At 42.8% G+C, this 24,337-nt stretch overlaps 1 protein-coding gene and 2 non-coding genes across 3 annotated transcripts in view; all 3 read right to left on the bottom strand.

Moving 5' to 3' along the window:
- Positions 1–7,166, bottom strand: part of Tex14 (testis expressed 14, intercellular bridge forming factor) — a 108,916-nt gene extending 101,750 nt beyond the window's left edge. Inside the window, exon 1 of the mRNA XM_057775793.1 lies at positions 7,031–7,166. Coding sequence (XP_057631776.1) covers positions 7,031–7,166 — 136 coding nt within the window. The remainder of the gene's footprint in view (positions 1–7,030) is intronic.
- Positions 7,167–12,938: 5,772 nt separating this feature from the next.
- Positions 12,939–13,102, bottom strand: LOC130878901 (U1 spliceosomal RNA). The gene has a single exon (XR_009057514.1). It is a non-coding gene; the product is annotated as a U1 spliceosomal RNA (small nuclear RNA).
- Positions 13,103–16,409: 3,307 nt separating this feature from the next.
- On the bottom strand, positions 16,410–16,573 carry LOC130878899 (U1 spliceosomal RNA). The gene has a single exon (XR_009057512.1). It is a non-coding gene; the product is annotated as a U1 spliceosomal RNA (small nuclear RNA).
- Positions 16,574–24,337: the final 7,764 nt, after the last annotated feature.

The raw sequence follows: 24,337 nt of genomic DNA, 5'->3' as shown, positions 1-24,337 counted from the left end.
CAGGCTCCAAAGCTACAGAGGAACCCTGTCTCGAAAAACAAAGAGAAATAATTAAACGGAGTATTCCTCTCTTGGAGCTCTGCCCACACTTGGGAATTTTTCTCTTTTCCTTAAGAAATCAGGGCCTAGCTGGAGAGTTGGCTCAGTGGTTAAGAGCACTTCTTATGACTGCAAAGGACCTGGATTTGATTCCCTATGCCCACATGGAGGCTTACCACCTCCCTGGGAACCAAGCACAAACGTGGTACACAGACATACATGTGGACAATAAATCTACATTCAGCCAGGTGGTGGTAGTGGTGCATGCCTTTAATCCTAGCACTCGGGAGGCAGGTGGATCTTTGTGAGTTCAAGACCAGCTTGGTCTACAAGAGCTAGTTCCAGGACAGCTAAGGCTGTTAAACACAGAGAAACCCTGTCTTGAAAAAAAAAAAAAAACTACACTCATTCTGCAATGATAAAAGCAAATCAAACAGAAATATTTAATATATTACCTCTTTAAAGCCTTTTTTGAGCTCTTCAGAAATGTATTTTTTGTTTGTTTTTGAGACAGGTCTCATCTCACTATGGATCAATGTCTGTCCTGGAATTCACTAGGTAGACCAGGCTGGCTTTGAACTCACAGAGATCTGCCTGCCTCTGCCTCCTGAGTGCTGGAATTAAAAGCGTGTACCACTACAGATGAACCACAATGTACTTTGTGATCTTAATTATCTTTTTATGTGCATGTACATGGCTCACTCAACTGCAAATATCTTTGCTTCCTCCTACTAAACTACGTGCACACAGACAAAACACTCATACATGTATGAAGCACAGCTTAAGAGTAGGCATTGGAGAAACCAGAATTGTCAATCACACAGGCCTATTTTCTTCAACGGAAAGAAAGGAATGATGCCTGATCACCTGAAATACTGGAGAGATGTGTTCAAACAACCTGGTGATCCTTTGCTATTCCATTAAGAGCCAGCCTCCACCTAAATCCCCCAATATCCTGAGAATTGTTTAGGTTAATATCCTGTGCTTTATTTCTCAGTAAATAGAAGACATCCCTATGAAAGAGGCCACATGGGGGCTGGAGAGATGGCTCAGTGGTTAAGAGCATTGCCTGCTCTTCCAAAGGTCCTGAGTTCAATTCCCAGCAACCACATGGTGGCTCACAACCATCTGTAATGAGGTCTGGTGCCCTCTTCTGGCCTGCAGACATACACACAGACAGAATATTGTATACATAATAAATAAATAAATAAATAAATATTTAAAAAAAAAAAAGAAAGAAAGAAAGAGGCCACAGACTCTATCACACATCCTCCTTGTAGCCCCTAGCCCTGAGCTCTGTTTATCAGCTAAAGATTCATTCTTATACTCTGTGAGCACCATTCATAGATCACTGTTCCTTAAGTCTTACGTTTCTGTGCTAGACCTGAGTGTTTACTTACTGTCCATATATTAGATAGGGAAAAAACTAATGCAAATTCCAGCCACAATGAGAATTCCAGGCTCTCAGCCCAAACTGGAACTAAAGATGCACAGCACGATCTAGGGTGAAGCCTCCGTCCCTCTGATTACGGTGTACTACTGGTTTGTACGAGACCGAGCCTCATAGGTTCCTATTGCATGCTTGTCCCCCAGTTGATGGGGAAGGTTAGCTGTGGAGCTGTGTCACTAGAGGTGTGGATGTCAAGTGTCTGTCTCTGCCTGTAGATCAGCATGTAGCTCTCAGCTACTTCTCTAGCAAACTGCCTGCCTGTGCCCTCAATGGTCCCTGCTATGATGGTAATGGGTTAGCCTTCAATGGTCCCTGCTATGATGGTAATGGGCTAGCCCTCAAACTGTAAACATTAAACTGTTTACAGTATTAGATACTAATTTGCCCTGGTCATGGAGGATTTTTTAATTTGTTTTTTTCAAAACAGGGTTTCGCTGTGTAGCCTTGGCTATCCTGGAATTCACTCTGTAGACCACGCTGGACTCAGACATCCACCTGCCTCTGTGCTTCCCAAGACCACCACCGCCCAGCTACTGGTCATGCTGTTTTCTTCACAGTAACAAAGACAGCAAACATGGCCAGGTCTGAGCGTCTGTACAGGAAAGGGCCCAGGGCAAATGTAGATTTGCCTAGATTCTGCACAGGTGCCAATGCTGGCTCACAAGGACTGGACAGAGGCTTCCAAGGGCTTGACACTCAACACCTGAAAACCAGTTTTGGGTGGTAAGTCTCAACCACTGAGACTTTTTATCCTAATGTTTAGCTGCCAATTTTGGGTTACCACATTAATTTTGTAAAGAGCAGTAAAATCTTATTCTCTTGGGGGAAAAATCATTTTTATTATAAAAGGTCACAGATGCTTTGCTACTTTGCTGGAGAATTTTGATGTAACCAGACCCTGAAGCTTTGTTATGAGAATTATCACATGAAGACTCCCCTCCCCCAAAGTTCTGTTCCATTATGTTTAAACGTGTAAGAAATGTGAGACCAAAATAGGAGGAGCATACCTTGCAAATCAAGGAGCCCATTATATTAAGCCCCCAGACTTTATTTATTTATTGGGTTGTTTTTGTCTTCTTTTGTTTTTTTTCCCAAGACAGGGTTTCTCTGTGTAGCTTTGGAGGCTGTTCTGAAATATGCTCTGTAGACCAGGTTGGTCTTGAACTCACAGAGATCCATCTGCCTCTGCCTCTGCCTCCCTAGTGCTGGGATTAAAGGCATGAGCCACCACCATCTGGTGCCCCATACTTTATAAAAAATAGGTTTCTACTCAAGAATAAGTTTCTGTTTCTTAAATCTGATGTAACCTGCAAAACATGTGACCCCACTTACATGATGTATATTCTTATCTTCCTCTCTGTATTTTTTTAAATAGTTATTTATCATGTATAACAGTGTTCTGTCTGCATGTATGCCTGCAGGCCAGAAGAGGGCGCCAGATCTCATTACAGGTGGTGGTGAACCACCATGTTAATGCTGGGAATTGAACTCAGGACCTCTGGAAGAGCAGTCAGTGCTCTTAACCGCTGAGCCATCTCTCCAGCCCAAAAATGTATAGACCAGGCTGGCCTCGAACGCGTGATCCTCCTGACTCTTCCTCCTTCAGCAAATCCTACCAGCGTGCGCCACCAAAACCGGCCCTCTTTGTATTTTCTAATTCTTTTTTTTTTTTTTTTTTTTTTTTTTTGGTTTTTCGAGACAGGGTTTCTCTGTGGTTTTGGAGCCTGTCCTGGAACTAGCTCTGTAGACCAGGCTGGTCTCGAACTCACAGAGATCCGCCTGCCTCTGCCTCCCAAGTGCTGGGATTAAAGGCGTGCGCCACCACCGCCCCTCTTTGTATTTTCTAACAATCTCTAATAGCAATTCTCTCACTCCCGTAAACATGTTTATAGTTATTAATATTTTATCTCTCTCCTATAAAAGGGATGTCAAAAGGCCAGAAGGGGCCTGGCGGTGATGGTGCATGCCTTTAATCCCAGCACTCGGGAGGCAGAGACAGGCGGATCTTTATGAGTTTGAGGCTAACCTGGTCTACAGAGTAAGTTCCAAGACAGGCCCCAAAGCTACAGAGAAATCCTGTCTCGAAAAACCAAAAAGGAAAGAAAGAGCTGCTCTTTAAAATCCCAAATTAGAGCGAGATAGCTCGTTGGATGGTCCCTCTAAAATAAAGCTAGCCTTAGCTGGATAACTGTGGGACTGGTCTTTCTCTTCAAGATTTTCCCATTTAACAAAAAATAAACGAGGTCAGTCCTCAGAGGTCATGACCCAGTACCTGCAAAGTCTCATTCTTCACCTCTCATAAATCATGCCCACGTGTGTGTGTGTGTGTGTGTGTGTGTGTTCCTGAGTGTCTCTAGTTTCATCCTTCGCCTTGTAAAAAACAAAGTTACCCTGTGAGACCCACTTGCCCAAAAACAAGATAACTTTCTGGAATGCTGGGAGCTGTAGTTCTTGGGAAATAACAAGCCAGGAGGTTTCTTTTTTTTTTCTTTTTTCTTTTTTGGTTTTTTGAGACAGGGTTTCTCTATAGCTTTGGAGCATATCTTGGAACTAGCTCTTGTAGACCAGGCTGGCCTCGAACTCACAAAGATCCTCCTGCCTCTGCCACCACCACCCGGCTAAGCCAGCAGGTTTCTCTCTCATAAACAAGTTTGTTTGAACCAACTACACTGGATATACTTGATCACACGAAGGAGGGAGATTCATAGGCAGAAGAAACATCAGGATGTATGCTTGTCCCTGATAGAACCTGATGGGAAATGCAGTGAATTATGGGTTTTGCCTTTCTTTTTTTTCTTTTTTTTTTTTGAGACAGGGTTTCTCTGTGGTTTTGGAGCCTGTCCTGGAACTAGCTCTTGTAGACCAGGCTGGTCTCGAACTCACAGAGATCCGCCTGCCTCTGCCTCCCAAGTGCTGGGATTAAAGGCGTGTGCCACCACCGCCCGGCCGGGTTTTGCCTTTCTAAACTTCTGAAAAATGTGACTTAATGACCATTCCCTGGGAACCCAGGGATGGACCTGACCAGAGTCCAGATTCCTGCTTCAGATTTGGTTCAAATTCGTGGGACTAGTTTTTTTCTTGAGAATTTCAGGGATCAACAACCTTTCAATCCCCCTCCAACAAGCCATGAGGCTTTTGTGGTGGTGGTGGTGGGGGGGGCCCTGCCGTGACACATACACATAAAACAAATCTTTGAAAGAGTGATGTCTGTAGAGATGGTTCAGTATTTAGGAGAGCTTGTTGCAGGACCATGAGGACCAGAGGTGTTTTGCTTTTGTTTTTAATTAAAATATAATTACATCACTTCCCCCTCCCTTTCCTTCAACAGTCCTTCTTGCTCCTCAAACTGATGACCTCTTTTCTTTGTGCATTGTCAGGGGACCAGAGTTCTGATTGTAGCACTCACATAACAAGCCAGGCACTATCCCACAATCACCTGGAACCCCAGAAATGGGGCAGAGAAGAACAGACAGGATTAATGTGTTCTTGCTGCCTCCAGCTTGCCAAAAGCAAGGCAAGCTCTCTGGGTTCAGGGAGAGACTCTGTCTCAAAATGAATAAAGCAGAGTAACAGAAGAAGACACCTGCCACCTCTGGCCGCTGCGTGTGCACCCGCACAGCACACACTACACACAAAATATACCTACACACTGACACAAATCAGAAAACTGAAGGAAACTGAAGCCGTGACAAGCTCAATAGAGGCCCAAGACTCAGTAGTTTTCCCTAAGGCAATACCTGGTTCCAATAAAGACCACAAACTGAGACTACTCAGGCACCACCCAGGAACAGACCATCCAAAGTAGATGTCTAATGTTCCAACCATTGTAGATAGGATCACCTGTCAGCACACACACATTGCTTTTCACCAGAACACCCCTAGATAAATGTCAGCCAATCAGGGGTCCTGAACCTTAGAAATCCCTCAAAAAAAAAAAAAAAAAAACACAACCCCAACTGAGCTTGGGGCTCTTCGATTATTCCAGTATGTTAAACACACTGAGAGTCCGAGTTTGCAAACTTGTATAAGAATAAAAGCTCTTTGCTTTTACATACAGGACTTGGTCTACTAGTTGGTTTTGTGGCGGCTGGGGCAAGGGGTCCGTAATCTGGGCATAACAAAGAAGCCAAAGAAAAACAAATATTGCCGGGCAGTGGTGGCACATACCTTTAATCCCAGCACACGAAAGGCAGAGGCAGGCGGATCTCTGCTCTCTGTGAGTTCTAGGTCAGTGTGGTCTACAGAGCAAGTTCCAGGACAGCCAAGGCTGTTACACAGAGAAACTGTCTCGAAAAACCAAAAAGAAAGAAAGAAAGAAAGAAAGAAAGAGAGACAGAGAGAGAGAGAGAGAGAGAGAGAGAGAGAGAGAGAGAGAGAGAGAAAGGAAAATCCAAATATTGGGGATTGGAAAGATAGTTTTCCTGAGGACAGAGTTTGTAACCCAGCACCAGCACCACATCAGGTGTCTCAGAACCACCTGCAATTCCAACTCAGAGAACCTGTCACCTCTGGCCTTTGATGATGATTACACCCACTGCACACAAAATTTTTTTAAAAAATTAAAAAACAGAATACTACATAGACAGGAACAATGATTCTAATGACATTAACTTTCTTATCAGAAACAGCAAATGCCAGGAGCCAGGCAAAGGAGCACACACCTATAATCTCAGCACCCAGCTTTGTTTGCTTTTTTATCTGTTTGGCTTAGTTTGGTTCTGGTTTTACTTTTATTACCTTTTTTTGTTTGTTTATTTGGTTGGTTTTTCAATACAGTAGCCCTGGCTGTCCTGGAACTCACTCTGTAAACCAGACTGACCTCTAGTCACAGAGATCCACCTGCCTCTGCCTCTTGATTGCTGGGACTAAAGGCGCGTGCCACCACCACCACCATCCAGCCTATTTTTATTGCTTTTAATTGTGTGTGAACATGAGAGACTACAGGAGCCTAGATACCCATGAAAGACCTTAAACTTCTGCCTCTCGGTGCTGGGAGAACAGACAGGTGCCCACACACCTGCTTTTCTGCACAGTTCTGAGGATGGACCCTAGATCTTCACATATGCTAAGCAAACACTGATCCTGCTAATCTCCAACCCTCTTTATTTATTTTTAGAGAGAGAACTGTTAGCACTAGGTTTTTTTTGTTCTTTTTAAGATTTATTTATTATATATACAATGTTCTGTCTGCAGGCCAAAAAAGGGCACAAGATCTCATTACAGATGGTTGTAAGCTACCATGGTGGTTGCTGGGAATTGAACTCAGGACCTCTAAAAGAGCAGTCAGTGGTCTTAACCTCTGAGTTCTCTCTCCAGCCTGGCACGAGTCTGGTTTTGCATTAGACAGGATTTCATTATATAGATGGGCTGACCTTGACCTCCGTTTGTAAAGGAAACTGGCCTTGAACTCAGAGATCTGCCTGCTGTTCGCCAGGCAGTTTTAAAAGTGTAGGCTACCAAACCCAGCCTTGGCACTGTATTTACCAAACACTGTTCAGAAATGTGGGTCCTGCTGCCTCTGCCATGTTACACTGCACTCACCTTTCTTAAGGATCTTCTTCACCTTCACATAACTCCCTTGTCTGGTGTATTCATGAAGCTGAGCTTCCAAGGAATCATCGGTTAAGGTACCAAGCTGCACTGGACAAGGGACTGGAAAATGAACAGCCCGAGACATTCTGTTTCAAAAGAGAACAAACAATACATTATTCTAATACCTCATAAACATAAAGAAGCAAGATTTTTCTCCCTCCTAAAGGAAAATCCTCTCAGAACCAGGACCCTAAAACAAACCCACGGTTTCAGGAAATCTGCCATCTGCTGATTCCCTGAAAGCAGCGAACCCCCACCACACATCCAGGAGCCCAAGGGTTGCAAAAATAGGCAATTTGATTTATCTCCCACCCTGATGTTTCAAAAACCAGTTTATCCTGAAAAATAGTTTCTAAGTCTGGTGAAATCACCCCCCCGCCCCCCACCCGCACAATTCTAAGGAATGCTCTCCCTCCACACCGCACCTTCTCCTGCATGTACTGCTGGGTATTAAGGCACCATTCTCAAGTCCATAAAAGCCTGCTCTCGACATTAAAGTCGAACTGAGTTTCTGTTTTTTATTTCCCTTTGCCAATTTAAAAATTGCATTTTTTTTAAGGTTTCTATGGTGGTTTGAATAAGAATGGCCCCCATAGGCTCATAGATTTGAATGCTTAGTCATCAGGGAGTGGAACTGTTCAAAAAGATCAGAAGAGTTAGAGTTTGTGGCCTTGTGGAAGTATGTCACTAGGTGTAGGCTTTGAGGGTTCAAAAGCTCATGCCAGGTCCAATGTCTGTTTCCTTTTCCTCGCTTTCCCTTCTCCTTCCCTTCTCTCTGCCTGCAGAGCAGGATGTAGTTCTCAGCCACTGCTCCAGGGTCATGAATGCTGCCATGCACTGGTCATTACGATAATAAACTAATACCGTGAAACTGTAAGCAATGCTTTTTAAAAGAAGAGTTGCCTTGGCCATAATGATTCTTTTTTTTTTTTTTTTTTGGTTTTTCGAGCCAGGGTTTCTCTGTGGCTTTGGAGCCTGTCCTGGAACTAGCTCTGTAGACCAGGCTGGTCTCGAACTCACAGAGATCCGCCTGCCTCTGCCTCCCGAGTGCTGGGATTAAAGGCGTGCGCCACCACGCCCGGCGCCATAATGATTCTTCACAGCAGTAGAACAATGGCTAAGACAACTTCCTTCTTGGTGGTAAAAGAAATTGACTCCTACTTCTCACATATGTTCAGCCAGTGCTCAAACACTAAGCTATATTATATCCGCAGACTTTTGTTTTGCTTTGTTTTTTACTCTTCAAGCAGAATCTTCAATTGCTAGCAGGCCTTGAAGTTTCAATTCTCCTGTTTCAGTCTCCAGCAATAGTAGGATCCAAGATATTCACTACCAGACCCAGTTTTAGGTTCTTTCTCACTTAGAAAATTGATGTAGGTGGCCCTCAATACCTGAGGAAGAATGGCTCTAGACTCCCCACAGATACTAACCCAAATTCATAGATACTCAAGTCTCTTATAGAAAATGGAGCGGTATTTGCATGCAACTTATACATATGTTCCTAGGAAACTTGAAATGCTGTCTAGATTACTTGCGTATCTAATACAAGCTGAATGCTGTGTAAATAGTTGTCGTGCTGCATGGTTTACGGAGTAAGGCCAAGAAAAAGTCTGTGCATTTTCACTAGAGATGCAGTTTTGGAGTGAAGGGGTGTGATGATTAAAATTAACTGCTGGCAGATTCTAGAATCACCTGGATAGTCCTCAGGGCACACCTGTGGGGGATTACTTTGCATTAACTGAAATTGGAAGGACCCGCCCACTGGTCTGAGTAAAAAGAAAAAAGTGGGTCGAGCACAGGCCTTTGTCTTTCACTGCAACAGAGACAGTGAAATCAGCCACCTCAAGTTCCTGCCCCAGTGATTGCTCTGCACTGACAGGCGAGCCCCACCCCACCCCCACCGTGAGCCAGAAAAAGCCCTCTCCTTTAGGCTGCTTTTCTCACGGTATTTTATCACAGCAACAGAAGAACAAACAACGGAAAACACCAAATCAGAAAATTTGAGACAGAATCTCACTCTACAGCCCAGGCTGGCCAAAAAGTTATGTAACTCGGGCTTGGCTTCAATCAATTCTTCTGCCTCAACCTTTGAAGTGCTGACTGGCATAGCAGGTGTGACTTATGATGTCCAGATTGTTGTTGTTTGAGGGATTTATTTATTTATTTGGTTTTCTGAGACAGGGTTTCTCTGTAGCTTTGGAGCCTGTCCTGGAACTTGCTCTGTAGACCAGGCTGGCCTCGAACTCACAGAGATCCGCCCGCCTCTGCCTCCTGAGTGCTGGGATTAAAGGCGTGCGCCACCACCGCCCGGCTGAGTATTGTTTGTATTTTGAGACAGGGTCCTATGTAGCCCACACTGATCTACCAACTACTCGTTATGAAGCTGCAGATACTACGAACTCTAGATCCTCCTTTCACCTCCCAAATTCTGGAGCTACAGTCAAGTGCAACCAGACCAGGCTTATTATTTGCTTGAGATGGGAGCCTCCCACTGTAGCTCAGGTGGCTGGCCAAACACAAAGAAAACTGCCTGCTTCAGCCTCCTGAACGCTGGGATTATGGGTATAAACCATGCAGGAAACCAGGTGCAATTAAAAAAAAATATTTTTCAGTTTAAAAACATTTGCTATTCTCGCAGAAGAGCCAGGTTCCCAGAACCCACATAGTGGCTCACAACCATTCACAACTCCAGTTTCAGGAGGTTCACTGCCGCTTTCTGATCTCCTATGGCACCAAGCACATGCTATACAGGCATATATATATATACATACAAGAAAACATCCACACACAAAATTTAAATAGTATTTTTTAAAAACTCAGAAAATTCTGGTATTGGTAGTGGTGCATGCCTTTAATCCTAGCACTTAGGAAGCAAAGGCAGGCAGATCTCTGTGAGTTTAATAAATCAGCCTGGTTTGTAGACTGTTCCAGGACATCCAAGTCTACACAAAGAGAAACCCCGTCTCGAAAAAAACAAAAAGATTTTTCTGAAAGATTAAACTACAAACAGATTTCAAAACAAACAAACACAAAGGGAATTATTACATTGCTGTGTAAATAATATAGTGAGTTATGTTCACAATTTAGACTCAAATTGTTGTCCTAGCTGTGTTACCTCCCTGTGTGACTGATAAGATCAGGACAAAAAGTGTCCAGGTAGCTTTACAGCAGAAGACCCCTAGAGTAAAGTCTTCCTTGGGTGAAAACACTGGCCCTGGCCTAATTCCAGAAATGTTTATGCCAAAATGTCTTTGGTCCTGCTCTGACCACAAGGAAGGTCTGTTTTCTCTTTCTCCCTAAATGAGCGCCCTTCATCAAGACATGACTGAAATTGTGAAGAGACTCCTAGACATTTCATGGTTGAGCCAACTAGACTGAGCCGTCTCCCTCCCCGTTCCTCACCTGACTCTCTCTCTGTCCTAAGTCCTTTTAAAAGCTCTTATAGTTGGGTTCAAACAGTACCCTATTTCTGGGATCCACTCCTGCTCTGCAGGAGCTCTGTCTACTTTCCCTCAATCTATGAATCGATAACAAAACTTTTTTCTAAAGCCATTCTTCTATTGACCATGAATTTCACTCCTCAAATTCACAATGTAAGAGCCCAGGGGCCATTACTTTGTGTAAATTCTGTGTAACTTTGAGCTTCTGGCACCCTAACTCCTGAGTTAAGCCTCTGTTAAACTTAAAAGACACCCCACATCCCCCATATTATAACCTTAGAAAAAATGATTCAACCGAATGAAAATACTCAACTCTTCATCTGTTAGTGAGGCTAAAAATCACCGGAGTCGTTGAGAAGTTTAAGTGAGCTGATACATGTTAAATACTTAGAACTGTGCCTGGGCCCCAGTAAGTTCTCTACAGCTATTAATGTGCAAGAGACCATGGTGTTTTGAAATGAGGTCTCCATAGGCTCACTCACGTTTGCATGCGTGGTTCCCAGCTGGTGAGATGCTCGGGAAAGATTCAATGTGGCCCTGTTGAAATAGGTGTGGGCTTGTTGGAGATGTGTCACCGGGAATGAACTTTCAGGTTTCAAATGCCCATGCCAGTCCCAGTCTCTGTCTCTCTCTCCCTTCCTCCCCCTCACACTATCTCCTCCATTGTCTGTTGCCTTGGGATCAGGATGTAAAGCTCTCAGCTACTGCTCCAGCACCATGCCTGTCTGTTTCCTGCCATGGACTAACGCTCTAACTAAACAAGCCCCCAATTAAATGCTTCTTTTAGGAGAGTTGCCTTGATCATGGTGTCTTTTCACAGCAATAGAACAGTAAGTGACCAAGACAAAATGACACAGAGAAACTTGACTTTTCTTTGTGTGGTGTAACCTGAATGGGTCCTCCAACTCTCATTGGTGGGAACTAGATCTCCAACGTAGAGGTGTGGGAAGATAGAGCTTTTACAAGCGTTTGGGTCAAGGGACACCACACTTATGAACGAATTAAGGCTTTTTTGTTGTTCTGTTTTGGACAGAGGCGCTTGTTATCAAGGGAATGGGATGTATAGTTACACACAATAGTTAGAGCCCCGTTTTTCTCTCTTCCCTCCTCCTCTTCTGTCTGCCACATGCCACAGGATAAGGCAGGAAAAGAGCTCTCAACTAGATGCAGCTCCTCTAGACTTCTAACTTCCACAGCTATGAGAAATAAATCTCTACTGGATATGGCAATTAACACCTGTAATAATCCCAGCATTTGGGAGGCTGAGGTAGGATTATCATTGCAAATGTTGATGCCAGCCTGGCTACATATACAGTTCCAGACTAACCTGGGTTATGTAAGATCCTTTCTCAAAAACAAAGCGTGGGCATGGTGGTGCACTCAAGAAACCCTATTTGTGCCCCCTACCCCACCCTCCAGAAGGCAGGGTGTTGCAGTTCATGCTGTAATTCTGCTGAGGCCAGGTGTTTAAGACTACTGTAGTCTACAGAGGCCATTTCTAAAAGAACAAATCACCTATCTTTGTTACTTTTGTTTGTAGCCAGGTCTCACTATGTAGCACTGACTGGCCCGGAACAGATATATGCCTACCGCTGCTTCCAAAAAGAACAACTTTCTAATTTTTTCCAAACACCCACCAATGGAGACACCAAGTATTCAAACAAAAATTACACTACTGTCATCACAATTCTCAGTCTAAGGAGGGAAGATAAATGGTAACCTGGGTTATACAAAGATCTCCAAGCCGGGCGATGGTGGCGCACGCCTTTAATCCCAGAACTCGGGAGGCAGAGGCAGGCGGATCTCTGTGAGTTCGAGACCAGCCTGGTCTACAAGAGCTAGTTCCAGGACAGGATCCAAAACCACAGAGAAACCCTGTCTCGAAAAACAAAACAAAACAAAAAGAAATATATTAAAAAAAAAAATCTCCAAAAATCAAAAATTGCAAACATCAAGGCCATAACTATGGACTACATAAAAAGGAATTAAGATTATGAAATGAAACCAGAGTAAAATCTTAAAATAATTTAAATTTTGTCAGGAGACTCAAACATAGTAAATTACTGCTGAGAAGTACCACTTTTTGAATTGATTCTCTGGCTAAATGTGAAAAGCGCTTTTTGTTTTGTTTCCCAAGATAGAGTTTTTCCGTAGTTTTGGAGTATCTCCTGGATATGGCTTCAGTAAGCCTGGCACTATCACTAGATCCATTAAAAAACCTATAAATCCAGCTGGGTGATACAAACGGAAGCCTTCACAAGCTCTCCTCACTCTTGCCCATATTTCCTACAACACTTTCTTACTAAAGAATGTTTTCTACCTGCCATTAGATAACTTTACAGCAAATAAAGGGATACTAAACAATACCCCTACATTGTAAGTTGTACTTCATCAAGTCTAACTTTGGACCACAATAACAGGGGAGAGCGCGAACGCAGTCCCCCACTACCACAAATTATGCAGTCGAGTTTCCCGCATTTGGGGAAATCGCAGGGGTCAGCACATCCGGAGTGCAATGGATAAGCCTCGCCCTGGGAAAACCACCTTCGTGATCATGGTATCTCCCCTGCCAGGTAAGTATGAGTTTCACAGGCCTCAGTTCTATTTCACCCTGATCATCGACACACTATTAAGTCACGGTCAATTATATTACAAATTCCTTTGCCCTTTCTCTCGAGACTACACAAGTTTTTAAGTTATACAGATGAGAGCACACACTTTTAAACACTTGCTAAAAATATTTCCGTGCAAAAATGTACTAGAACATAGACCTGCTTTGGATTATCTGCATATCCCCGCCCCTTTTAGTGACGTTTTCCTCTCCAGGTTTTCTCCTTCGCATTTCTCTTCCGGTTGCATTAACTCTTAAACCACTCCTCCCTACCACCACAACGATAGAGATTTCACACTTTTTCTTGCATCTTTTGCTGTTAACAAAAGCTTCGGAGCCGGGCGATGGTGGCGCACGCTTTTAATCCCAGCACTCGGGAGGCAGAGGCAGGCGGATCTCTGTGAGTTCGAGACCAGCCTGGTCTACAGAGCTAGTTCCAGGACAGGCTCCAAAGCCACAGAAAAACCCTGTCTCGAAAAACCAAAAAAAAAAAAAAAAAAAAAAAAAAGCTTCGGTATGGGTTTATCATGAAGTGTCGGAAGACTGCTCTCAAGAAGGCAGCAAGATAGGTTGTTTTAAGTCAGAATCGCTGCTGTTTTTAAGAGAATCAATCAAATCCTCAGTATTTCTATTTCCCAAAATTGCCAAGAGAATTCTGTCAACCACAAAATTTCCATGCTGGAGAGATGGCTCAGCGGTTAAGAGCATTACCTGTTCTTCCAAAGGTCCTGAGTTCAAATCCCAGCAACCACATGGTGGCTCACAAAATTTCCATGAGGACTGAGTACTTGTCAAATGTTGCCCGGATTTAAATCGACTCTTGTCACAAAACATGCAGCCCTGGAGTGTGCTGACTAGTGTGGGGCAGGAGACATTGTTTTGCTGCTCTTGGCAGGGAAGTCTGAGTTTGGTTCCCAGCACCCACGTCCGACTGCACATACAACTTTATAAAAGTGTATGGGACCTTTTGTGAGCCTGCAGTACCTTCACAGACCAAAAGAATACTTCTACCCATTGCAACCAGAGCTAAAACAAACTAGCCAGGCCAATTAAATGCTCTCATTGAAACTTAAAAGGAACAAATAGGAAATGGGGTTCGAGAGATGGCTCAGAGGTTAAGAGCACTCACTGACTGCTCTTCCAGAGGTCCTGAGTTCAATTCACAGCAACCAGATGGTGGCTCACAATCATTTATAGTAAGATCTGATGCTCTCCTCTTCTGGTATGTACGCTCTATGTGTAGATAGAGCACCATATACATAAAATAAATAAATCTTTAAAAACAAGCAACACTCCTAAGCTTCAGAAAGTCTTGCCGGCAGTAACCTATTTTCAAAACTAAAAATGTCAGGGAAAACGTGAAACAGTTTCCCTCAACTCCTGCAAGTTACGCTAGGCCTTAGTCAAAGTTGGTTGCTTCAACACTGCAAATGAGACTTTGGGATTGCTCAGGTAGCCAATTGTCTCTGTCATATACTGCTCCTTTTGGAAGCTGCTTGGTTGCACTTCCCACCTACTCAAGTAATATTATCTCCCTTTTCAGGCCTTTGATGGGGTTGAAGATTAGATAGTCATTGTTACCTTCCTCTCATGATCTAGGCATTTCCAGCGCAAGACTTAGACCCGTTAGAATAGAATGTTTAATAAAACATTTGTCATGTGTTCCTTGATTAATATTGCTTATAATGGTTGTAATCTAATTTTAAACTTGATATCTGTTCCTAGTGTATATAGTTTTGTATTGGTTTGGAACTCTTTTATTTAGACAAAAGGGGAAGGTGATGGGGACCTCTGTCAGTCAATGACCTTTAAGAGGTTGGACCAGGTTAGGGCATGACCTTCTGGTTACCCAGAAAAAAACACTGGCCAGTCCAGGGTTCTTGCTTTCTGGTTCCCTTGCTACACAGCTGAGGTTGGCTTTCTCGTTCCTGTTTTGTTAGTTTGCCCCTTATAATAAAGAAAATATAATTAAAATATTTTAAAGTTAGCCTGGGATTCTTTGACCCGCGTCCTCTCCCATCAACAAAATGTTAACTGTATTATGTTAAACTGTGTGTTTAACTGTATGTTAAACACAGTTAAAACTGTTAATATATTTCCTTGATATTTTGCCTAAAAAAAAGAAAAAACCTGTTAATATATCGAAACTACTGGTGCTGAGATGTGATCCTATACAGGCGGGTAGCAACTTGTGGAAGAGGATGACTATGAATGCATGAGCCTTTGACTTCTACCTCCCTAGTGTTTCAACGACAGTTGTGCACGCCTTACACCCAACTTCATTATAACTTATGACTTAGAGCTCACGTTGTTGGAGGGATGGCTCAGTGGTTAACAGTACTAGTTGCTCTTGTAAAGGACCAGGGTTCAAGTGCCAGAACCCACATGTGGTGGGTCACATACAAATATCCTTTAACTGTAGTTCTCGAGTATCTGATGCCCTCTTCTGACTTCTTTAGGTGCATCTGGTGCACATGCATGTAAACAAAACACGTAGACACACAGAATCAGAAAGTTAGAACTCATCTTTTTACTTATTTTTTCAGTGTTGATTTGAACCCAGTAACTTGAACATGGTAGGCAAATGTTCTACTACCAAACCATAGCCTACTCCATTCCCCCTTTAAGATTCCAGTCTTAAGGGGCTGGAGAGATGGCTCAGTGGTTAAGAGCATTGCCTGCTCTTCCAAAGGTCCTGAGTTCAATTCCCAGCAACCACATGGTGGCTCACAACCATCTGTAATGAGGTCTGGTGCCCTCTTCTGGCCTGCAGACATACACACAGACAGAATATTGTATACATAATAAATAAATATTTAAAAAAAAAAAAAGATTCCAGTCTTAATTGGGTACTTTGTATGTAGACCATGTTGGCCTCAAACTTGAGACAATCTTCCTCACCTCTGCCTTCCAAATGTTTACAATCCAGAAACTGGACAAATCAGTAGAAGTGTCACTCAGATTACTGTTTTCTTTTTTAAGACTGTATGTATGTGTGTATGGTGTTCTGTGTCTTCAGGCATGAGCCATGTGGTTGCTGAGAATTGAACAGAAAACCTCTGGATGAAGACAGTGCTCTTAGATGACACTGAAAACAGCACACCGAATATGACCAAGCTCCTCCTAGGTATAGGAAAACTTAAAAGTAGTTAAAGCTTTGGGTGATACTTTGGTCCAATAATCTGGGTATATAGTATTACATTAAACTGGACAGCTAAAGAACAGCAGTACTTTGGAGAACTATACTTTTTTATAATCTAACTTTGGACCACAATAACAGGGGAGAGCGCGAACGCAGTCCCCCACTACCACAAATTATGCAGTCGAGTTTCCCGCATTTGGGGAAATCGCAGGGGTCAGCACATCCGGAGTGCAATGGATAAGCCTCGCCCTGGGAAAACCACCTTCGTGATCATGGTATCTCCCCTGCCAGGTAAGTATGAGTTTCCAGCTCCACGAAGCCTGAACAGCCTGGTGTGCGTAGCATTTCAAAGATACGGTGCAAACTTAAGTCCTTATTAAAAAGCTCTATATCGTTATGTGTAGTGGTTTCCAACATTGAAAAACTCTTTAGAGGGTTGGCGGTCTTGTAATTTTCCCAAAACTACACTCCAAAAATCAGAAATGTGGAAGTAGCAGCTTCTCCCAGTAGGCTCCTGAATTCTCTATCTACATAGCACCGCCTCCACAGTGACTCATTTCCAACGTCAGAATCCCGACATCGGAAGCCCGCCTCCTTGTCAGCAAGAATACCAATGAGGCTAGTAGGTGGTAGTTAGCTGTGCCTTTTGGTTTGCAGCCTCCTAGAACACTGTAGGAATTTTCTCTCATAAACATAGGAATCGAATGCATAGCTTTTAGTGTGAATCAAGATTAAGAGTAACAACAAAAACAGCTGCAATGAAAGCAGCACGCAGGTACCATTCGTTCCTTTATATATTACAACAAATTTAATCTCTGCAAGTTGTAAGGCAGTTACTTCTATCATCCCCATCTTTACAGACATGAAAATGGGTTCACAATGGTTAGCTTTCATTTGGGGGTGGCAGGGAGTGGTTTGAGACAGGGTTTTTCTGTGTAACAGTCCTAGCTGTCCTGGAACTCCCTCTGTAGACCAAGCTGGCCTCAAATTCACAGAGATCTGGCTGCAAATAGTGTTTATTTATTTTTTAATCTATACTAATAAATACAATTAAATAATTAAATATAATTAAAATAAATGTTAAGGCTGGGCGGTGGTGGCGCACGCCTGTAATCCCAACACTCGGGAGGCAGAGGCAGGCGGATCTCTGTGAGTTCGAGTCCAGCCTGGTCTACAGAGCTAGTTCCAGGACAGGCTCCAAAACCACACAGAAGCCCTGTCTCGAAAAACCAAAAAAAAAAAAAAAAAAAAAAAAAAAAATGTTAAGGAAAAAAAGAAAAAAACGAGAATATGCTCGTGGTAGACAAAGAGAACGATGTCTTACCTACACACGGCACACACTGCTCTTAAAGATGAGGAGGGGTCTGTTTACAGGCCACTGGCTCAGAGAAGACTAGCAGGGCATGACAGAAAAGAACTCTGGACACCACTCTACAGTTTACATTGGCTGCCAAGGTTTCCCTGGAGGAGAATGAAGACTCTGTTTATAGCACCGGAAACAGTTTAGACGGAGAAGTGAAGTAGACATCTATCAGAGATTAGCCACAGAAAAGGGGGACCTATAGCATAGGCTCCTGGATTTAGAAGTATTCCGCAAATACTTAATTTAATATTCTGCTATTAATCCTTTTCTTTTCTTATTATGTAGCTCAGGTGCTGTGTTAAAATGGGGGATTCTCTCACCTTAGCTTCCCAAGTCCTGGAACTACAGGATTACCGGTGTGACACTAGGCATTCCACACACACACACACACACACACACACACACACCACACATATACATACACACACATATGAGGAATTTTTTGCTTTCTGGTCTCTCAAGCACAGTAAGTCTAAATGTAATATTAACCATCACGATACATGACTATTTTCTTTTAAAAAGCTTGACTGAGGGGTTTCTAGCACCCATGTCAGGATACAACCTTACATGTAGCTCCAGATCCAGGGGACCCAACATGCTTGTGGCTTCTGTAGGCACCTATACTCACATGTGCACATTCTCATGCACAGACTCTCACATACACACAGTTAAAAATTTAAAAAATCCAAATCAATAATGTTATTATTATTACACACCAACTAGAATGAATACAATCCATAAAAGCGGTGTTTGAAATTTAAATCAGTGGTAGAATGCGTATCTAGTACTCAGAGGGTTGTGGATTTGATCGCCAGCACTACACACGTAAAAATATCTGCCAATATTAAATGCTGGCAGGTTAGATATGTGGCCTACTGCTTTAATCCCAGTACCTGGGAGGCAGAGGCAAGACCAGACTGGTCTATAAATAAAGTTTCAGGCCAGTCAGGGCTGATGAGACCTGTATCAAAATAAATAAATGCTGGCAAGGATATAGAGAAACAGAACCTTATGTTTTGCTGATGAGAATGTAGAACAGTAGTCATTTGAAAAAACAGTTCAATAGTTGCTGAAAAAGTTGTTATATACTTCCAAATGATGTAGTCACTCCATTTCTACATATCTTCTCAAGAGAAATTCGGAATGTATATTTACAGAATGACATATATGCAAACTAAGCTATTTTTATTTTTATTAACTATTATTATTGTCCCGAAATACCAGGCATTTAAAAGGAGTCCTGTATTTATACAGTACATTACATTTAATAATAAAAAGAAAATATCTGTAGGGTATGGTAACACACTCCTTTAATCCCTGCATTCAAGAGGCAGAGAGGCAGGGGATCCCTCTGAGTCCAGGGCCAGTCTGGTCTACATAATGAGTTCTGTGTCAGCCACGACTACATAGTAAAACTCTTGTCTAAAAAAGGGACTTGCAACACCGGTGACATCATGCATGAACCTCAAAATATACTAAGTGAAATAGACTACAAACTACATGATGATTATGTTTTAAATAAAATATTAGGAAAGGCAGAAATACTAACAGAGTGGTCATCAATTGTTTTCTGTAGCTGGGTTTGGGACATGAAAACTAGTGTGCAAATTCTCATGGGGGAATTCTTTGATGGTCATGAGAATATTCTAACAGTAGCCAAGTATAGTTCAAGCCTATATATAATTTTAGCTATTCAGGAAGCTGAGGCAGGAGAATTCCAGGTCTAAGCCCTGCCTGGGTTACAGTGTGAATTGAAGCCCAGCATATATAATCTAAAACTGAGCTGTTCTGGATGACTAGGCAACTATATAAACACACCAAAGTCACCGAACGGTACAATAGGTAGCGAGCGGTTGAGCATATTTCTGTGACAGAGCGGTTTCTTTTCTTTTTTTCCCAAACAATTTTTTTTTTCAAAACAGGGCTTCTCTGTATGGCCCTGGCTGTCCTGGAACTCGCTCTGTAGACCAGGCTGGCCTTGAACTGGCAGAGATCCATTTGCCTCTGTCTTCTGAGTGCTGGCATTAAAGGCATACACAACCGATACCCGGCTTCAGACCAATTGCTTAACATTCATAAAGCACCGGGTTTTATTACCAACACTGCAAAAAATAAAATATATACAACATCCCTAAACACAAATACACACCTATAATCCCAGCTCTTGAAAGGCTAAGGCAAGAGGATCAAGAAGTCAGGGTTCCAGGACAGGCTCTAAAACCACAGAGAAACCCTGTCTCGAAAAAAAAAAAAAAAAAAGCAGTCAGGGTCATTCTCTACTACAAAGTAAGTTCAAGGTTAGTCTAGGCTATGTGAGATCTTGTATCTAAATAAAAACAGGGAACACTGAGATAGCTCAGCCAATAAAGGTGCCTGTCACCAAGTCTAATGATATAAGTTTGATTCCTGAAACCCACACGGTGGAAGAGAATCGATTTCTGAAAGATGCCTTATGATCTCAACGTGTGCATCATGACACATATACAATAATTATACATATGAAATTTTATTTTTTTGGTTCATTTATTTTATGTGTATGAGTGTTTCGCTTACATGTATGCCTTGTATCTGAAGAGGCCAGAGGAGGATGTCAGATTCCCTGGAACTATAGTTAGAGATGATTGGGAGACACCATATAGGTGTTGGGAACCAAATATGGTTCTCTTAACTGCTAAGCTATCTCTCCAGGCCCAATTAAATTTTTTCTTTCCATCTCTTTATCTGTATCTACCTATCCATCTATACATCTGTCTATTTATCCATCCATCCACCTGCTACCCATGCATCTAACTAATGTGTATGTTGGATGGATATATGTCTGTGCATTAGAGGTACAGATGGTTGTGAGCAGCCTTGACGGGGGCTGGGAATTTGGGTCCTCTGGAAGAGGAGCCAGTGCCCTTAACCATTAAGCTATCTTAAAAAAATATATACAGCATTCTGCCTGCATGTGTACCTGCAGGCCAGAAGAGGGCACCAGATCTTATTAGAGATAGTTGTGAGCCACCATGTGGTTGCTGGGAATTGAACTCAGGACCTCTGGAAGAACAGTCAGTGCTCTTAACCTCCAAACCATCTCTCCAGCTCCCTTCTTTTTTTAAAAAAAAAATATTTCTTATATCATTAAGCTATCTTTATAGCCCCTGTCCTACATTTTTATCTTCCCTGTTTTAACAATAACTAGGCCAGGCACAATGGTGCACTCTTTTAATCTCAGCACTTTGAAGAAAGAGGCAGACAGATTTTCTCTGCGAGTTCAAGGCCAACCTTGTCTACAAATCCTGGTTAGCCAGGGCTACAAAGTGGGATCCTGTCTCAAAATAACAATAAAAACCAACACCTACGGATCTCTGTGAGTTCAAGGCCAGCCTGGTCTACAGAGCGGCTCCAAAGCTACAGAGAAACCCTGTCTCAAAAAAAAAAAAAAAAAAAAAAAAAAAAAAAAAAAACCAAAAAAAACCCAACACCTAATAAACAGAAAACATCCCTACAACTTCCAAACATTAGCACTTTGGCCTATGGCCTCTCCAGTCATGTGCAACCACATGTGTATACACACATGTATACACAAAGAAACTATGTTCTGTCTTGGTCTGAGAACATAGTTCAGTAGGTGGAATGTTTGCTTGCCTAGCATGCCATGGGTTTGCTCTCAAGTACTGTGTATAGTAGTGGCTACTTAGAATCTCAGAACTCAGTACTCAAAGAGGCCATTACTGACTATATATTGTGTGAGGCCACCCTCTTCTAAATGAGACCTGTCTCAAAACAACAAAGAGTATTTCCCTTAGGTCTTTGCTTTAGTGCTCTAGAGAAGACATCCCTAACCTCAGGCAACTTCACGCCAATGGGGTGATTGTGCTGGAATCCTCCAGTGTTCTTACACGTCGTCTCCTCCACCATTCTCATCTATTTTATCACTTATCTCCCAATCCCCACCACTATCTTCTCCATTATCCATGCCATGAACCAAGTAGCGCTATGATGGTCATAGATCATCTTTAATGGGCCCTCCTAACATCTGTACCAGCATTAGAATGGTCAATAAACCAAGCAAACTTCTCATGTTGCTTATTCCCTCTGGTTTTATTGTTTGAGTATTTCAAAGTCCCTCTGTATATGTGATGCTTTTATTGGTTAATGAATAAAGAAGCTGCTTTAGCCTGTGATAGGGTAGAATAGAAATAGGTGGGGAAAACTAAACTAAATGCTGAGAGAAAGAAGGCGTAATCCATGAGAAGCTATGTAGCTGCCACAGGAGACAGACAGATGCCTCCACCAGAGCTTGCCAAAACTTTGCCGGTAGGCCATGACCTTGGGGTGATGCACAAATTAATTGAGATGGCTTAATTTAGGATGTATAGCTAGCAATACACTTAAGCTTTTGGCCAAACAGTATTGCAAATAAAATAGTTTCTGTGTGGTTATTCTGTGTCTAAGCGGTGGGAACAAACAAGCAGCCTCCAACAACAGAAGATGGGTTACAGGGTCTTACTATGTAGCTCTGGACTGTCCTAGAACTTACTACATAGACCAAGCTGGCCTCAAACTCAAAGATCCTGTCCCTGTGCCCTCAGAGCACCAGGATTAAAGGCATGAGCCACCACCACCTGGCTTCACATATACAGATTCTAAAAACTATAATGTGAACCAGGCAGTGGTGGCACAAACTTTTAATCCACTTGGGAGGCTGTAGAGAGCTGCTGTGGGACTATAGAGCAGGTGACAATTAGTGTTTAACAAGCCAACCCATCAGATGCATGATTCCCTGGTGGGGAGTCCCACCTGGAAAAGTCATGGGGTCCCTGCCTGTGGAAGCCAGTTGTTCTTGTAATTTCTCTTATGAGTCACTTCATTTCTCCCCTAAGAACGTCATTTCTTCCCTAGTAGCAGCTTCGGGTGTTTATCTCACGTATATATTCCATCTATGGGCACACATAGCTGTGGATGAACTAGAGGATGATTCTGCTTGCTATGTAATATTAACGAACAGAAATAATACTAGGATATTTTTCATAACTCTGACTTAAGAGTATACTCAGCTACAAAGACAGCTTTTTATACATTTAGCCAAGACCTCAGCAGATTCAAAGCAGGCTGGTTGCCCCTACAGACACATACACAAGGTCATTTCCCCAGGTGTTGTTTACTGATTCAAAGGTGGAATTCAAAGCAACTTTAGTCTACACGTACTCCTTACTATTCACATAAGTAACTTGAATTACTAATTGTAATTTTTAAAGTTGATTTCCAATGTCATTTTCTGTCTGGATACCCTCAACAACTTAGAGCTACACGCATGGGTCATTGTGACATTTCTAGCCTGATAGAAGCTATGTGGCTTATGTTTTGAGTTTGGGTAGGGCCCTGCAAAACAACCTATAATTGTCCAGAGTTTGGCTGTGACAGGAGACACAGTGGAGAGAAGGCAGCGAGGCAGAGAGCGAGAAGGCAGAGGCAGCAATGGGCAGAGATGTAGGGAGGCAGAACAGACAAAGAGGAGACAGCGGCAGTAGAGAGGAGCGGCAAGGTGGAGAGAGGGCTGCTGTGGGAGAGAGGGGTGAGACGTGAAGAAGGAGCGTGAGAGAAGCATGGGAGAATGAGTAAAGAATGACAGCACTCCTCTATGGCCTCTGCATCAGTTCCTGCCCTGTTTGAGTTCCTGTCCTGACTTCCTTTGATGATGAACTATGATGTGGAAGTGTAAGTCAAATAAACCTTTCCTCCTCAACTTGTTTTTGGTAATTGTGTTTCATCATAGCAACGATAACCCTAAGACGCCACTGCATATGCTAGGCTACCTGGCCCACAGGCTTCCAGAAGTTACCTATCTCTGCCTCACATCTCATATAGGAGCCCTAGGATTATAGAAGTCTACTATGCTCAGCTTTACAAGCATTCTGGCGATCTGAACTTAAGTCTTCATGCTTATGAGACACACACTTTGCCCAGCATATCGCCCCAGTGAAAAGTTTCTGCACCCTGGTAAATCTCTCCAGCAATGCAGAAATTCAAATCAGACCAAATCGAACCAAATTAGAAAAAGCCTAGGTTTAGTGGATAAAATACTCCAGATAATTTTCCAGCCCCCCAGAGGGGAGATTGAAAACAGAGACCAAAAAACCACAATGATGTGGGAAGGTCATTTGTCTATCTGTTGCTTTCATTGGTTAATTAATAAAGAAACTGCTTGGCCTGACAGGTCAGAACATAGGTGGGTGGAGTAGATAGAACAGAATGCTGGAAAGAAGGGAAGTGAGGGCAGATGTGATGGAGCCAGCCGCCAGGTCAGACATGCTGAATCTTTCCCGGAAAGTCACTTCGTGGTGCTACACAGATTATTAGAGATGGGTTAATCAAGATGTGAGAATTAACCAAGAAGAAGTTAGAGCTAACGGGCCAAGCAGTGTTTAAAAGAATACAATTTGAGGCCGGGCGATGGTGGCGCACACCTTTAATCCCAGCACTCGGGAGGCAGAGGGAGGCGGATCTCTGTGAGTTCGAGACCAGCCTGGTCGACAGAGCTAGTTCCAGGACAGGCTCCAAAGCCACAGAGAAACCCTGTCTCGAAAAACCAAAAAAAAAAAAAAAAAAAAAAAAAAGTAAAGAATACAATTTGTGAGTTGTTATTTCGGGGCATAAGCTAGCCAGGCGGCAGTCTGTTTTCGGGGGAAGGCAGTTTAAATACCCTGTGGGAGTG

The sequence above is a fragment of the Chionomys nivalis genome, chromosome 7 (genome assembly GCF_950005125.1).
Source record: "Chionomys nivalis chromosome 7, mChiNiv1.1, whole genome shotgun sequence".
NCBI classification, from domain to species: domain Eukaryota; kingdom Metazoa; phylum Chordata; class Mammalia; order Rodentia; family Cricetidae; genus Chionomys; species Chionomys nivalis.
This window is presented reverse-complemented; position numbering and strand designations above follow the sequence as displayed.